Raw genomic sequence first — 16,749 nt, 5'->3', positions numbered from 1 at the left:
CATATACAATTAAAAAGACTACTCACGTCAATACACTTGAAAGGGAAAGAACATAAACATCAAAAGAACCAAAAACTAAAAAACTGACTTTAAAAACTACACTCAAAAATCAAATGACCAAACCCCACAAGTTAATGCTTATACTTTGGAGGGAACGAAATGTTTTCAATATCTTTCACTTTTTCACTATCTTCCACCCTTGATAGTTCTCAAATAGCAGTGGTATTGATACAATTTATCATCCAAACAAGATATTTAACGAAACATAATAATTTTCTTAGGACTCCTCATATAGAATTGAGAAAAAATTGCTTGCATATTTTTCATTGCCACAAATTCATGTAAAAATAGCCATAAGCAAATGAAAAAGAGCCATCATTGAATGAAAATACACTAGGATTGTCTTCCAATCATGTCAAAAAAGTAAATTCTCATAATCTCTAAAAGCTTTATTGATTGAACTCTTGAATTCTTGTCAAAGAAGATGGGGGTGAGAGTGAGAGAGAGAAAGGAGTGCACACACACAATGACTAATTATCCACTCCATTATAAGAAAGAAAATGAGTCATATATGCAACTTACCCCTTAGGGTGAATGTTTATCCCATGAACCCTATCTTATCCTCTATGGATAGTGGCAATTTTCACTATGCTCAACCCCCCTCTTAAATTATTCTCGATAAGTAGAGGGTGGTTTATACTTCTACTTATAAGTTGTAGTTTGTTATGAATCGATATACGTCGAGTTAGAGGTACCAAACACCAATCTGCTTTTTCTTTCTTGGAACCATGTAGAACAAATGATGTCTACATTCTTTGATTTAAATCGGAATGCAAGTGAAGCTTTCTTTGAGGATTACTTATTCTTGTGTAGCATCAAATGCTCGTCCTTCAACCAACGCACTCATTATATCACGATAATCCAAGTAGTTGCCATACTTTAGAACTCGAATAATACCATTATGCTTGGAGGGAAAGCTTGTAAGAAGGAATGCCTTCATGCCATCTTCTTCTACGATAGAATAAAACTCTTCTAGTAGCTTCCATAGTGCCTACAAGCAACTCAATTGCTCTTCCAATTTTTCATAAAGTTCTTATATATGAATGGATTTTGCATGTTTCTTCTATTTTCTATTGCCATTTGAGTTCAAGTCAAAGTGGCCAGCATAGCTTCCTCCGAAATCTCTCGCCTAAGCATTTGTTGGTTCTCTCCCTTTTATTGGATATCACAAGCCAAAGACGTCATTCTATAAGCAAGAGATGAGTATGTAGACGCAATACTTGCCATTGAAGACTTCGACCACAATATCGCTACAATTATTGCATCAATAGAAGCTACCAGTTACCACATTAACTAATAGTCCATTTGCAGTTCTCTCAAACAAAGAGATAAATCAAAGATTGCATGTACAAATCCAACCTTATTTGAGGAAGCAAGCAAGCAAAAAAACCTGGCAAACCCAACAATATCAAGAACACCTAGACCAATCTGAAGACTTATAAACCCAATTAGAGACATACCAAATAATTTGAGCCAGTCCAAGAAAACAATTAAACCAATCTGAAGACTATTAAACCCAATTAGACATACCAAACAATTTGAGCCAGTCCAAGATAACCAAGACACACAAAACCAAACTTGACGAGTTTGAGATAGCCGAAACTAGCTCGATTAAACAAAACTAATCCGAGACAATGTGGGACAAATTTGGTAGATCTAACAAAGCTGCAATGGCTACCTTATCGGAGAAGAATTTGAGGATACACAAAGTACCCAAGATTGATATAGAAATCTAGAAGCGTCGTCGCAACCGAAAGATTGCCTCATACAAATGCGCTCAAGATTCACAAGTTTGTTACCGATGCAAAGAGACTATTCAGGCTCAAAGCCCATGCAAAAACTCCACCACTCTAACCATATTGGTGTAACTAATTTTCCTTGCATATGATACTAAAGCAAGCATTCCCTGCAGCAGGCCATCATCATATGGATGTTTATAACTCGAGAGAAAGGAGGCATAGATAGAGAAGATATAAATACACAAATAATTAAAAATCTAGCCATCAAAAGTATCTATGCAAAACGACCCTCGTGATAATAGCGTTCGCAAGGAGATCTCTTTCATTATGGAAATATGGTTTATGTAGGACCGGGTGAACCACGTATTCACCTACCCAATAATCACAAGGCTGGCCTTATCTCTTATTATTTCAGCATGTGTATATCAGCATGGATTCCACCTAATCTGCAGCTTATCCACGAGTTTGGGATGATTACTCCATAACAGTTATACTGTGTGCCCTAATAAAGCGTTGTATCGTGTGCTATGCTTAAGGAGTTGCTCTTAGACATGACAAACATGTCAAAGCATACAATAGTCATGACAATTTGCCCATAAACATGACAAAGCAAGGTCCTTTACCTAGGCACCACAAAGGATAGGTCACCAACATTGGCCCCCTTAACCTTCACATGGCTCCTTCAAAAACATGCATTATTACCTCTTTCCTTGGGTCGCCGCCTCCCATTTTATTTCTAAAACAGAACTTGTTTGAACTGCTTGTGTTGACCAGGGTCACCAGCTGTCACCTTCTTAGGACCATCAATCGATGAAGTGCTTTTATCATTAGAATCGCTACTTAAACATCTGATATTTTAACAAAAAACTAAACATTACCCGTCATGCATATTGTTCTTTAATGATGAAATAAAACATATAGCTATTTCAAGCAATTAAATATTTATGCGTGATATAGATATAGAGGGTAATACAAAAGGACAAGCAACTATAATGAGCTCTGCACAGAGTCTTTGTACTAGTAAAATATCAATTTCCAAAACTATGAAAACATAGTGATAAAAAACACAAACTTTTAAAGGCCAACTGCAAATTTTACATGGAGGGCTTCAATTTCACACGTTTTTTCAGCTTCGCTCAAACATGAATGCTGATATATTTTACAACGTTGATTAGGATTATGTTCAGACATGTGTTCCATACAACAAGATCGTGATTAAGGCAGCCATCAAGTAAAGTCAGCACCTTGTTCGTACTATGTTCTTAGTTGCCGCTGTTGATTCTAAAATTCTGCTTTGAGTATGTGCGTATTAACACACCTGTGAGTGACAGTACCATCACAACTTTCAAGTGAATTGACGGACAGCCAGTCAACTAGGCAATCCCTTTGTTATCAGTTAGGAAGTCAGTATTCTAACACTCCATCATTTTTGTACATATGGGACTGTAGGCTATCTATCCGGGACCTGCAGTCCTACATGAGCAACAAGGCTAGACTATTAAACAGAAACTCCTCTGATAGCCTAGCAGAACAGGAAATGTTCTGTGACAAAAAGAGAAGAATTCCAAACTTGGCAAAACAAAAACCCACCCTACAACACCTGTGCCAACAGATTGTAACAATGCAGTAGCGTTGCAGTGAGGGATCTAACGAAATTTTCTCTTAATTTAAAATTTTAGTTATGAGTATCAAAAAACAAATCAAGAGCTATCCACAATGCTGGCACGAATTCTGAAATAAAGCATTGAAAGAAACATGAAAGTAGCATTGTCAAGAAACCAGCGCTTACAGAAATAATAGAGAGCTTAAAAGTAATACCCACAGGTGACTGCAGTGCAAAGAATCAATGCAGAAACCATTGAACAGTCATCAGCAGAAGCTAAGAACCTTTGCTTGATTCAGATTTAAAAATCAATAATGCTAGATGCCGATATACAGGAACCACTAGGAAACTCTTTACATCCATGAACTACAGTACAAACTCTCCTACACATCTTATCTAGCCCTTAAACCTTATGCCATAGATGTTCCTATCTGCCTCATAACCCATCTAGCTCACTTGCTGAGGGTAGTTCCCGTATCCTGAATAGGTGGCATAGGCATAAGCAGTACCATCTTGTGGTGGAGGAGCATAGCCATAGCTCTCATAGCCTTGCCCATAGTTGTAGTATGCCAAGTTCCCTTGATTTGGATCAGGCTGCATCTGCCCCCAGCCAACAGGCGGCCTCTGCACAACAAACAAAAAATAAGCTGAAACTGGAAGGGTCCATTCAGCTTTGAGCACATGGAAGTTCAGTATAAACAAATCTACTACATAAAGCCCCCACCTGCTTATTGACAGGAGTCCTACCCCATGAAAGGCGAACAGATTGCTGACCAATGACAGTACCATGAAGCTTTTGTATGGCCTCCTCCGCACAAGACCTGCACATAAATATCCTATATCAATACACAAACCCGTAATGCAAAAACACACAAGAAAAATCTTCAAAAACCACCACCATGGCTGAAATGAACGAACTCATCACAAGGCAGGAAAAGTAGTAAAAGGAATCTTGGACATTTGATCCAACAGAAACATCGACCTAGGAAGCAGTGCTTAATAAGCTCAATTTGTTTATGTTAGTATGGTATTTGAGCACATGATGAGAGCCCTGTTGAAAGGTAAGGGGCCAGTAAAAAAAAATTATTCTAGGACAGTCTTCGTTTGCATTCTTGACTCTATGCGAGGCCTGGAAACATAACACAGTCTTCGGATCATGATACAGCTCCAGTAGCAAAAAACAGCGTCTTAGACTGATTAAACCCAGGAGATATTTAAGGTTCCAACTGGGACTCTAATACCCTTTGCACTGGACTGGCATTACTTTTGCCTTTCAGATCTCAAAATATAACACAAAGTCTTCACATCACAATATAGCTCCTATTGCACAAAACAGCATCTTAGACTGACTAAACCCAGGAGATATTTAAGGGTTCCAACTGGGACTCTGACACCCTTTGCACTGGTGTGGCAGTACTTTCCCTTTCAGATCTAAAAATAGCTTACTTTTTACAATGGTTAAACTAGGCTAAACTTGTGAGTAATGAAGGAACCATGTCTGCTGTGTCCATAACCAGAGTAACTAGGGCCTAACCATGCTTGTATTATCTAAGGTCAAAGATAGGCTAACCTAAGATCTGGGATTGGATCTGAGGTTAGGGTGCAGTATAACCTAGGGTTACGGAATAACTAAGGTGGGGATTGGAGATAGCATTGATGGAGTTTAGAGAGCTGATCCAAGTAAAATCAGCTATTCTGGGAAAAGCTAAGCTTTATTGGAAAAACAGAGGCACTTATGAAAAGTACTTTATCCATGAAGCCTAAAGTTTGGGCTGGCTTCTAAGCATAGCCTAAATACAAGCCTAGTGCTTCATATTAGGGGGATCTCGGAGAAGGATGTTTCATGTGGAAGTAGACTTCTTGGCCCAAGAGTAGAAGCTGGAGGAAAGGTCATGTGGTATGGGACACCCTGAGGCTGGCAAGCTCTCGCAGTGGTCTAGACCTCAGGTGCGAAGGTGACTCAATGTATTGAGCCTATGGCTACGTGGTGAACTGCTAGCTCAGACCTTATGGATTCCTACCCTGTACCTTGGTTAGTAAAAATTCTAGTTCAAGGGTGACACCCTACCAAGGCTAGAATTGACTTGAGCTGGTTGGGGGTGTTCATTCGGTATTAGAGATAAGGTTTGCACATAAATCTATTTTTGTAGTTTAGAAGAATTAGCAAAAACCCTGATTATTTGTTGGGTCTAATGCACATGATAATTGCTTGCAAAATGCTGTGAGCTTCGTACAATGTTTGACTCGAGGTGTGCGGCTACTGTCACGGGGACGTGAATTTTTGAACCGTGACTAACTTTGGCTTAGGGGACTAGCCCAGGGGTAGCGACAATTACCAGAAGTCCCTAGGAATGGGTTCAATCCCTAGGAGCACCCACTAGGGGGCAAGACAAGGTTTAGATGGGTCATAAAGTTGGGCCCAACCTAATGTTGTCATTGGTTTTAGGGGTTAGAACTTTAATGTGGGGGCAAACCAATGTTCCATTGGTTTACGAGGGTTAGACTTTAATGAGGAGCCACGTGGCAATCCCTCATGCAAGTCTACCCACCCCTCCCTCTCCTTCCAAGGCTAAGGTACGGGATTTTTTTTTCATGTTTCTTTCTTGCTTCCTTCATGCATTCCGACGTGAAGAGTACAGAAGTGTGGCACACATTTCAAAATCCTTTCTCCATGTCTTTTGCTGCTCCACGCACCTCGAGGCAGTCCATACAGCTGTACGACTGCATGTGCTGATCCTGAGGTGGATGTACGGCTGTTTTGCTTTGGGTGGCACTAATTTTGAGGCATCTTCAAGGCTGTACGGGATAGTACGGTTGTCTTCTCAAGACGGACTGCACGGACAGAACATTTGATTGGCGCGGAAACCAAGGTGGATGAATTGCATTAATTGCTGGCTGTACAGACTTTTCCTCCTGTTGTGCAGACGATTCAATGCAGGCTGTACGGGCTGTTTCACGTTGCACTAATCCTGAGGCTTCATTGCTGGTTGTCACTACTACTATCCTGCCCGTTTCTCTCTCTGATTCGAGCCCGTTCTCTCTCTCTTCCTTCCCCTCTCCAAGCTGCCAGTTCCTCCTGCTGCTCTTGCTTGCTGGATCTACTATACCCCTGGAGGTGTTCTGGATTGGATTGGAGCACCTTAGAGCTGATTTGGGACCATGAGTTTTCTTGTCAGTCTTCCTTTCATTTCTAATTGCATTTGATCATTTTGGAAGCTTGTTGTTGCTCCTCTACTGTTGTAAGTCCCCTCTTGGCCATTCAAGTTATGAATAGACACCTAGTTACAGGGGTGTAACTAGATGGGTGTCAGAGGGGCAGTGTGTGATTTTCTTCCTATATTAAGGTCACTATTTCAGAGTGAGAACTGTGTTGATGCAATGTTGCCGTGAGAGGCTGGCCAGTGGATTGTGGGATAGCTAGACCCTTAGAGCAAGTTGGATGCTTTGTGGAATCACTGGACATCTTTATAGTTGGTCATGGAAATGCCTTAGCCTTGCCTTGGCACTTGGGTACTAGTGTGTGCACTAGAGGTTTCATTGAGGAGGGGCACTCTAGCCTCCATCCAAGTTGTTTCTATGTGGTATTGTTAAAAATTAAGTGGCTGGAAATGATGCAATATGGCCGTGAATGATGAATGTGCTAAGATAGTTACGGTCTACTGCCCTTTAGGAAACTGAAGGATGGTTTCAGCTATGGACGTAGCTCACTTAGAAGCTGAAGAGATTCGTCCAATATCTTACCCAAGATGGATATTACAAGGGAGTGCTTGTGTTGAATCCAATTCATGAGCACAATTATATTTGAGTATAGCTCATGAAACTTGGTCGAAGTAGTTACAGCAGCCTCTTCTCACACGACAACTGGATTTGTGTCATTTCAATAAGCAATTCAGAACAGATCATCATGGCTGACTATTCTGAAACAAATTCATGAGTGGATTAGCAATACATGCTCTTCTGTATGGCACCCCACAGTGTTTACATATTTGGCTTTTGGGCATTAATGCCTAAAGCAGCTGCTGTGCTCTGACAATCAAAGCGAAGCTGTTTGTAATGTGCTAGCGTATTATGTCATACGTCAATTCTTGCTAGCTACAAACAATTTGCAATGTTAAAAGTCTAATTAGAAAAATAAATTTGTTTCCATTTCACTTTTGCAGTTTAAACTTTCAAGTTTCAATAAGCTCTCATCAGCTTTAGGAATTTGAGTGGGTGCATGTAGAGATTGAAGGTGATTCTGGAATCACAGAAGTAGAAAGAAGAGATGCAAATCCATATTCAACCCTTCCAAGTTCTCAGGTGAGTCTTTGCAATGTTGGAAGTTAGAACTGCAGAGTGCAATGAGCGTTAAACTGCTAGCAGTAAGCACATGTATAGTCGAACAGCTGCACTTTTTAAGGTTTTTATATCATGATTCATATTTTAAAAATGCTTGTAGTCAAAACTAAGACATCTGTTTCCATTTCACTTTTGTAGTTTAAGCTTTCAAGTTTCAATCAACTCTCATCATGGCCACGAACAAAGGAGTTGAGTGGGGATCGCAAATTTAATGTTGCAGATCCACAGAGGATCCGTACCCATATTTAGTTCAAGGGCCTTAATGCTTACATGGCAGCCCCACCTGACAGACTTATGCAGGAGGCTAGAGGCTGCAGAAGACACAGCAATTCTTATTGAAGGTCATGGTGATTTTTGAGATGGGAGAAGCCTCAAAAGCTTTACATGGAGCAACTTTAAAGGTGTAAGCTCCCTATCCATGGGCACAAGCAGGTCTCAATTTCAGAGTCTTGGCAAGAGGCAGCAACCTAGCTGCGCTTGTAGAAAATTTCTTTGCGTGACTTTGTAAAAGCAGTGGGAGAGTAGTTGATTACCACAAGAATATGGTAGCTGAGCTTTAGTGGGGAGCAGGGATTGATTCAGAAAGTTCCAGCGAGAATCATTGGTTTAAGGGACCATGGACTCAGGAATAAATCCTATGAGGAATACTACATCAAATGGAGAAGCCTTCCGGATGACAAATGCTCCTGGCAGCCCTCATCTACTATGGAGCAGTACCCATATCTACTCAGCTGATGCAGTAATTAAGGAGGCTTTGCGCATCATCATTGTTGCATGGATTGCAACTATTTGGGCTCACTAAACTTTGTATTATTATTTTCTTTAAACAGGTCAAATGCTAACTTTGCGAATGCGCCTGCACCATATACTCCCCCTCTCTCTGAAAACCACATGCCTCTTATTCTCAACTGTATATTTTTGTTGTTTAGCTTGTGTGTCTATGAAATTGTTTGCTCAGCTTGCAACAAGCTTTCTTTTCCTCCACACAGTTTGTGGTTTGCTAATCAACAGCCAGCTTGTCTATGGAGATGGTGTCCCAACCTTAAAAAACAACACCTCTATAACGTTCGTCCTAATACAACTATTGTGAAAAAATTTGCCAAGCCATAATACTCCTCCATACTTGACCCTTGTATGTCATACTGGATGGTGCCCAAATCTGTAGCTCGCTCCTGCCAAAAATGGCACACAAACTTCATATTCCTGTTCCTAACAGCTTGTTGAAGCTTATGGTGCTTGAATGCAGTGTCAATGATTTGCAAGGCAAGTTGATAATATGATTTAGATGGGAAAATAAATGCCCCTCATTGGTAGGCTTGTCGAAATCTCCCCTTTGTTGAGGGCAAGTCAATTAACTTTGTTCTGTTGTAATGGTAGATACTTTACTTTCCTACATCCCTCCTGAATCCATGCAAATAGAAATTCTATTTCACTCTCTTTGTCACTCCCATGTGTCTTACCATTGGACACGAACACATCTTTGCAAGAACAAATTTTTAAAGCAGATTCTACAAGCAGATAAAGTATGTTGCAAAACATAACTGCCCTTTAAAAAATTACTACCCGCCCTCCCCCAAACAAAAGCAAACATGTGTCATAAGCATGCCTTAAAGACATGTGCACATTTCTAACCTGTCTTAAGTGTCTTACCTTGAGGACACTCGATTCTAAACAACCATGGTAGCAGCACATGGCACATGGTAAGGTGTCTCAGGCACTTTTATATGTGGACATGTGTCATGACACATGGCACCCACTTGAACAAGTGGCAAGGGCCAGAGCCACTCGTGACAAATGGCATCCACATGTAAAACAGGCTCCGCTACTGGACCGGAGTGCCACGCTTAAGTTCTTAAATGCTAGATGCCTGCTTTAAAAGTCAACTCCATTCAGGATAATTACAATCCTTATTTCTGATTTATTGTCCACTTCAGAACTAGACAAATATAAATTTAACATAAAATCCCTCTTTCAGATCAAACATCTGAAAATCGCCTTAAACAAAGTCCTGAATTTTCCTCATGTCTTTGATTATTCAAGGAAAAAGAAGCATCACACCCAGATTTGGTCAGCAGCCTTGCATAAAGGCAAGCCATTTTCTAGTGAGTTGTATAGATTGAAAGAATTACCAGGTACAGCAAAAATTCCTGCTAGAGGTATTTTACTTGGGAGGCATTTGCATAAAGTTTTTAATCTTGAAAACCTTTACTTCATTCTGTGAACATTATCTCCCTCTGTCTTAGTGAGCGGAAAATATCTAGCTAAAGTTTGTCAGCATGTGAGTGGCACAAATACAAACCATTAACAGATGAGACAGATAGCATTGCCAACTGTCTCTTGTTGAGAGAAAAAATATAAGATTATAAGATCATTCAACATGAAATTACCTGTGTGTGAATTGCACAAATCCACAACCTTTTCCGACAGGGATCTTCACAGAAACCAAATCTCCAAATTGGCTGAAGACTTGCCTAAGATCTTGGTCTGTTACATTGGAGTCCAGTCCACCGACAAACACCTGCAAACAATCCATGCACTATGTTTCTTACAAAACTGACTAGTTCACAAGTTACATGGCAACAAACAAACTCATTTATCAAGAATGCCATGCTGGTTACAAGTTTTTAAGAAAAGGGCTAAAACTCATCAGCTATTTTGCTATCCTCTCAGCTCTGGGCATAGACAACATCTAAATCTAATAAACCTTTGTAGGACTAGAATATATCCAATCATACAAATTCAGATTTTTGTTGATCTAAAGTCCAACCATAAAAAAAGAAAACGAAAACGAGCTAACAAATTTTTTTTAAAACTAAAACTAGACAAAAGCAATGCTCATGTCATCATCAGAGCCCAAGCATAAGCAGCAATGCTGGGTTTCTAAAGACGCGTGGAGTCTCTTGGGCAAATCTAGCGCTTACTAAATTACATCAAATACACAAAAGGGAAAGATAACAAGAAAGGAAGGTAGATGACTAAGCAAAAATAAACAAACAAATTAAAAAACAAAAGAGACCCAAAAACAAGAAAAAAATCTCTCTCTCTCTCTCTCTCTCTCTCTCTCTCCCCGCCTTGCTGCTCCCTCTCCACGCCTTGCTGCTGCTCCTCCACGCCGCCTTGCTGCTGCTCCTCGCCACAACTCTCCATCTCCCCGCCATGCCTCTCCGCCACGCCATGCTGCTCCAGCTCCCTGCCATGATCCCGCTACCCTACCTGACCGCTCGCGCCACGCTACTGCTGCTGCTCCCTCTCTCTACCTGCCCGCTCGCGCCACGCTCTGCTGCTGCTCCCTCTCTCTCCGCACTTCTGCTTGCTCACCCCTCTCGACGCCTCCTCTGCTCTCCAGGCCCCTACCACACTGTGCCTCTGCTGCCTGCTGTGCGCCCCCCCCTCTGCTGCTTGCTGCTTACTGCGTGCTGGCTGCTTGAGGGCTACTGGTGCAGCAGCTAAGCTACGCCTTGACCACCCAAATCGCCATGGGAGTGCCACGAGAGCCCTTCGCTAGTACAAGAGCCCTCCAAGCTATCGCGGGCCCCTTCTCCTTTAACACAGAACAGAGACGCCTTGCTGCCAGGGTGCCAAGACCACTGGTGTGAGTCCCCAGGCTATCAAGAAAGATTGCCACTATGGGGACAAAAGAAAGCTCACCCAACCAGAAAACAAGAGGGGATAAGGATCGGAAGTATACCCTCATCTGGACGAAGGCGGAGAAAATAGAAGACCTGAACGCCAAGGCTTGCATATCAACACTCAAGGAAATATGCAAGATGCAAGACACAGAAATCAAAGGCCTACGCAAGAAGCTGAGAGAGACTAGAGAAGATAAGCTCTCAAACCTTCAAGCCCAAATGCAAGATGAAATGAAGAAATGGCAAGAGGAGATGCAAAACAAATGGACATGTGAAAAAGGTAAAATGATGCAGGACATTACTCGTGCTTTGGGTGTAAAAAACAGTAATTTGACCTAAAAAGTGAGACTTTGGGAGCCCATGTTAATGCCCTCCAAAATGACAATGATAAACTGAAGGCAAGTGCTCATAGGGAAGAAGGGGAGTTTCAGCCACCTTTTAACGAGGAGCTGAACATCATTAAAGAGCAAATGCAGCAGCTCAAGAATGCGAAGGGGACGTTAGAGGAAGGGTACAAGATCAGTGATATGCTGAAATCAGAGAATGAACAACTCAAGAAGGAAATGGCAGCTTTGCAAACAACGGTACAAGGGAAACACGTCGAGTTCACACACAACAAATTACGAAAGGGAAGGCTGATATGCTTGCATGGAAAGACGTACTCAAGAAAGACACAACACCAAAGAAAAGGGAACTCATTTCTCAAACAATTGAGGAAGAGAAATGGCGGGAACTTCTCTCGCGGGTATGGCTTGAACTCTTGAATTCCATTCTATGATGGCAATTTTTCTGCATTGGCTGATTGCTTTTAGTGGTGCAGTTTGAGCACCCATGGATAAGCCTTGCTTTTGATAATTGGTTTCTCATTCTCAGATGCATTTCAAAACGCAGTTGTCTATGGGAGTTGGTTGGTGAGGACCTATACGATCGTGGCATGCTATGGAATGATGAGTCTAGCATGAATGAAACCCTATATGCATCTGAACAAAGGTGCGCAGCCTTTGCTTCCCCCCCTCGCTTGCTCTAACCAGCATTGTGATGCATTCCTTGATGATGATGCCAACATGGTTGGAGACTCAGGGAGAGGTCAGACAAAAGCTGTGGCATGAAAAAGTCACCCTACATCAGGAGAAGGACATCTTAGAAAACAATCAAGTTTGAATACAAATAGTTGAAGGACATGTTTGCAATGGGGCACTTGTGTCATCATGGATGCGATGAGGAGCTAGTCAGATTTGTTGTCTGAGTGGCAAGCCTCTACATTCCATCTTCTCTCGCGGCTTTCTCTACAGAATTAGCTGCTTTCTCTTGTCAACATTTCTTTTGACCTTTTCACACGTCTTGTTGAGTCCTACATGCCATGGAAGAATCCCTTGGGATCTAATAGCATGCTGGAGAATCTAATCATGTCTCACCATTTAGCTCTGAAACCATATTATACATTGATGTGACTGAACCTTGCTTGAAAGGTCATGCCCAAACCACAATATACAGCTGAAAACTTAAAAGAGAGGTGGAGATCTTGAGTTATGAAAAAAGTCCACCAAAATGGGACCAGCTAAGCACCATTCATGCAATGTGATTTGGGGGGCAAGGTCTAGCTACCATTGATTCAATGAAAACTATTTGTGGGTATCAAATGGGCTAGCATATTGGCCCTGGTTATAGCTCATGGTCTATACTAATAATTCGGGTGAGATGCCTGAAAATGATAGATCTTCATCACATGGACTCATATCTCAGGTTTGCTGTGTGTCAAAGATTTTTTGTGCTTCATCTAAGCTTCCTAAAACTAGCCTCAAGGCCAACAAGAGAGTGATAAAACAACTAACCATCCAAAATCCTTCACAATTAGATATTTAGCAAACACTCTAAACACAGATACGGGAGCTAGAGCGCTTCTGCTCAAGTACAAAGACACAGATTGGCCCTAAAGCCTTGGCGCACCTTTCAATATTTCTTTATTAATTGAAGAGAGTCCCACAAGTAGATTGCGTAATGAGTACCAACTCACTCACATTCATTTCTCTTTCCTTGGCTTAGTAGGCATTAGTATCACAACACATTAGTGCTACGAGGCTCTGTTCTCACACTCATGTGACCATAGGCATCCATACTCAGTGCAAACACCTACATTTAACCTAGGAGTTGTTACTTGCAGCCCAAACAAGGCCACACTCTCCCTAGATAGCCATTAGTGTCCACTGGCTCACTCGGATACCCAAACAATGGGTGAAAGCATAACTGATCTTCCCACAATGCTTGGAAGCTCAAACTTACTCTGCAAGCATCCACTGGGAATTAGCCTGCCAAGCAAGAACCTCCAAAACAGCTCATAGCTGAAGCATTCACAATAAGTCTTGCGTGTCCTCTTCACTAGCCAGAAGCTCAACCAAGCTCACTGACAAGCTAATGCAAGCAAGAGTTAAAGAAGCTCCTGCGAGCCTCCCCGCCCCCCCCGCTAGCTCTACCTCCCCCCCCTAGCTCCTCCTCCTCGCCTCGACCCCCCCACCCCCTGCCTCTCCGCCCTCACCCCCCCCTCACCCGCCGCCTCACCTCGCCGCGCCCCTCGCCTCCGCTCTCACCCCCCCTCGCCCCCTCCGCCCCCCCCTCGCCTCTCCGCCTCATCTCGCCTCTCCGCTCCCTTCCCCCTCGCCCCCCCGTCGCCTCGCCTCGACTCACGCCGCCCCCCCTCGCTTCACCTCAACCCCCCCTCTCATCGCTCCGCCTCACCTCCCCGCCCCCTCGCTTCACCCGCCCCCTCGCCCCCATTCCGCTCCTCCCCCGCCCCCCGCTTCACCTCCCCGCCCCCTCGCCACACCACCCCCCCCCCGCCCCTCCCGCCCTTCCGCCCCTCCCCGCACCCTTCACCCCGCCCCCGAACCCCCCGCCCCCTCACTCCGCTCCGCCCCGCCCTCCACCCCGCCACCTCCCGCCCCGCCCCGCCTTCCCCCCGCTCCCGCCTCCTCCTCACTTCACCCGCTCTCCGTCCCCACTCCCCCACCCCGCGTCACCTCTGCCTCCCGGCCTTCCGCTTCGCCTCCTCCGCCCTCCATTCTCCCCGCCTTCCGCCTCCGCAACCGTCCTCCTCACACCCAGGCTCCACCCTCCCGCTTCTATCCCCCCCTTTTTTGGGGTGGCAGCCTTTTCCTCATCGGAAGCTCGCAGTTTGTCTTGGCGGTATTGCGGCTCCCTGCCCGAAACCGGAGGCCCAGTCAGCCCCTCCCTCTCCAGATGCCTACGGCGTTATCCTGACAGAGCAACAATCATCTCGGGTTCAGGAGGTTGCCAATGACTTTGCCCGTACCTCTGTTTATGGCAGAGTCATTGGACACTCTCCCTCCAGATCAGCCATTAGGGACTGGCTCCAGTCCACTCTCATGCTAGAGGATGGCCATATTGAGGAGGTGGCCCTTATGGGAAGGGGCATCTTCTGGCTCAAACTCTCCAATGAGAAAGCTGCGAGCAACCTGATTGCTGGTTCCCCCACGTCGGTGGATGGAAAGATTATCATGATAGTCCCGTGGTACCGTGGATTCAGCGCAACGGATTTTGATGTTCGGTTCCGTATACCTCGCCATCCAGTGACGCTAGTTTTTCCAGGTCTTGCTGCTGAGCTGCGGCCGATTGTCAGGGACCTAGGCTCCCATTTTGGCTGGGTTATGCACGACACTATCGCCGACGCAATGACTACAGCAGGAGCCCCCGAGTCCGTGTGGCTGTGGCGGATCATGCGACTCTCCCTGCAGTGATCGAGATCGTGACAGATGCCGGCAGCATCACCCAGAGCATGGTAGTCACCAGACAGCCAGGCCAGTGCCTGAGGTGCCACGGCTTTGGGCACTTGGCGGCTGCTTGTCCACGTTTCACCAGCTCTTCTCGGCCTCCCCCGCCCCCGCCCCCTCCGCCCCCGCCCCTCCGGACAGCTACGTCAGGAGGAGCCGAGGCAGCCGGAGTCCGGCCCAGAGTTAGTGGGCGGTTGGACTGAGGTTAGAAGGAAAAGAGGCAAGAACAAGATGACTTCGGATAAAGGCAAGGAGGTAGAGGTTACCCATCCTGCAGCAATACCTCAGAGACCTGACAGGCAGCCGCCCCAGGGACCTGGGAGAGCTTCTTCTTCGACGGTAGCCCGCCCTTCACAGCCTCAGATCCCCCTCTCTTCCGCTCCCCCGCCCCTTTCCGCTCAGTCCCAGCCCCTTCCCCAGTTCCCCCCCCCCTTCTCCCGACCCGCAGCTTTAGCCCCCGCCTCTTCCTCCTCAATCTCCTCCTCCTCCTTCTCAGCCCCAGTTCCAAATGCATCCCCATCCCCCTCCCCCCGTCTCTCTCGACTCTCCTGCAGAGTTAGCTGCACCGACGGCTTCCCAGCCGAGGGCAGCCCCCGTTTCCCCTCCTCCACCTCCTCCGCTCGTCGCCTCCGTGGAGTTTGAGTCGCCTACCCCCCAGCCTCCTCCCCTCCCCTCCACTGGCAGGACACCCGGAGTCTACACCACCACTGGAGCAGGCTTCCCTGTCCACTAGCCCCTCAGTGGCAGACTCTGATGGGTCTCAGCTTCAGGAGAGAGAGCTTCCTCGAGACTTTTACAGATCTGGCCCTTGGGACTACTTGGATGTGGCCGACCTCGGGACCTTCCCGGCTTGTCTCGACATCAGTATCTTCCTGCTCCGCAAAGGGGCGGATGGGAAGATTGCCGCCTTGGCCCCTGGGGATGGCCCTAGCTTTGCTTTCACGTTCCTCAGCGACGGCACCGAGACCTGGACAAACGACTCGGTCTGGGAGGCTCTCAGAAAGCAGACGCACGCGCAGGTTTGCTCCTGGATAGGCTCGTCCGGTGGGCAGCTTCTCTAGACTCAGTGGTCCGAGGGCGATGTGCGCCTGCGGTGGCGTTGCGCCGCCAAACGCTTCCAACTGATTGTGATCCTCAGGCCTCCCCTGTCATGGCCCCTCCCCCAGGATGTCAGAGCCTGGTTCCCTCAGAAACTCCGAGCCTTCTACGGGATGACTACTTCAGAGATCTCGAGCTGGCTCGAGAAAGCATTTGCTCATGGCACCAAAGGCCTCTCGCCTTTGCTGAAGGTATTGAAGAACGGGCAGGACGACCCCGCCTCCCCCTCCAAACCTTCTCATAAGCGGCAGCGCCTCCACTCCGAAATGTCAGCTTCTTCATCGACTTCGACCGCGAGCAGACAGTTGTTCGCAGCCTCCCATTCCTCACCATGAGCCTACACCTCGTATCCTCGAATGTGAACGGGTTTCACTCTTCTGGCACCCGTGGTCCCAAGAAGCTCATTTTGCGACAGGAACTTTCAGCCAGCAGTGATTGGTCGTTTGGATGTACTTCTGCTCCAGGAGCACAAGCTTTCTGCGGCTCATTCTCGTAGC

General features: G+C 45.4%; 1 protein-coding gene across 1 annotated transcript in view; it reads right to left on the bottom strand.

Moving 5' to 3' along the window:
- Positions 1-3,528: 3,528 nt before the first annotated feature.
- Positions 3,529-16,749, bottom strand: part of LOC147897231 (polyadenylate-binding protein RBP45-like) — a 51,284-nt gene continuing 38,063 nt past the window's right edge. Inside the window, exons 4-6 of the mRNA XM_087380965.1 lie at positions 10,128-10,258; positions 4,127-4,223; positions 3,529-4,026 (exon numbers count right to left, since the gene is read on the bottom strand). Coding sequence (XP_087237091.1) covers positions 3,850-4,026; positions 4,127-4,223; positions 10,128-10,258 — 405 coding nt within the window. The 3' untranslated portion in view covers positions 3,529-3,849. The remainder of the gene's footprint in view (positions 4,027-4,126; positions 4,224-10,127; positions 10,259-16,749) is intronic.

Source organism: Dipteris shenzhenensis, chromosome 10 (genome assembly GCF_047967505.1).
Source record: "Dipteris shenzhenensis isolate YYH24624 ecotype China chromosome 10, Dip_SZ_1.0, whole genome shotgun sequence".
Lineage (NCBI taxonomy): Eukaryota > Viridiplantae > Streptophyta > Polypodiopsida > Gleicheniales > Dipteridaceae > Dipteris > Dipteris shenzhenensis.
This window is presented reverse-complemented; position numbering and strand designations above follow the sequence as displayed.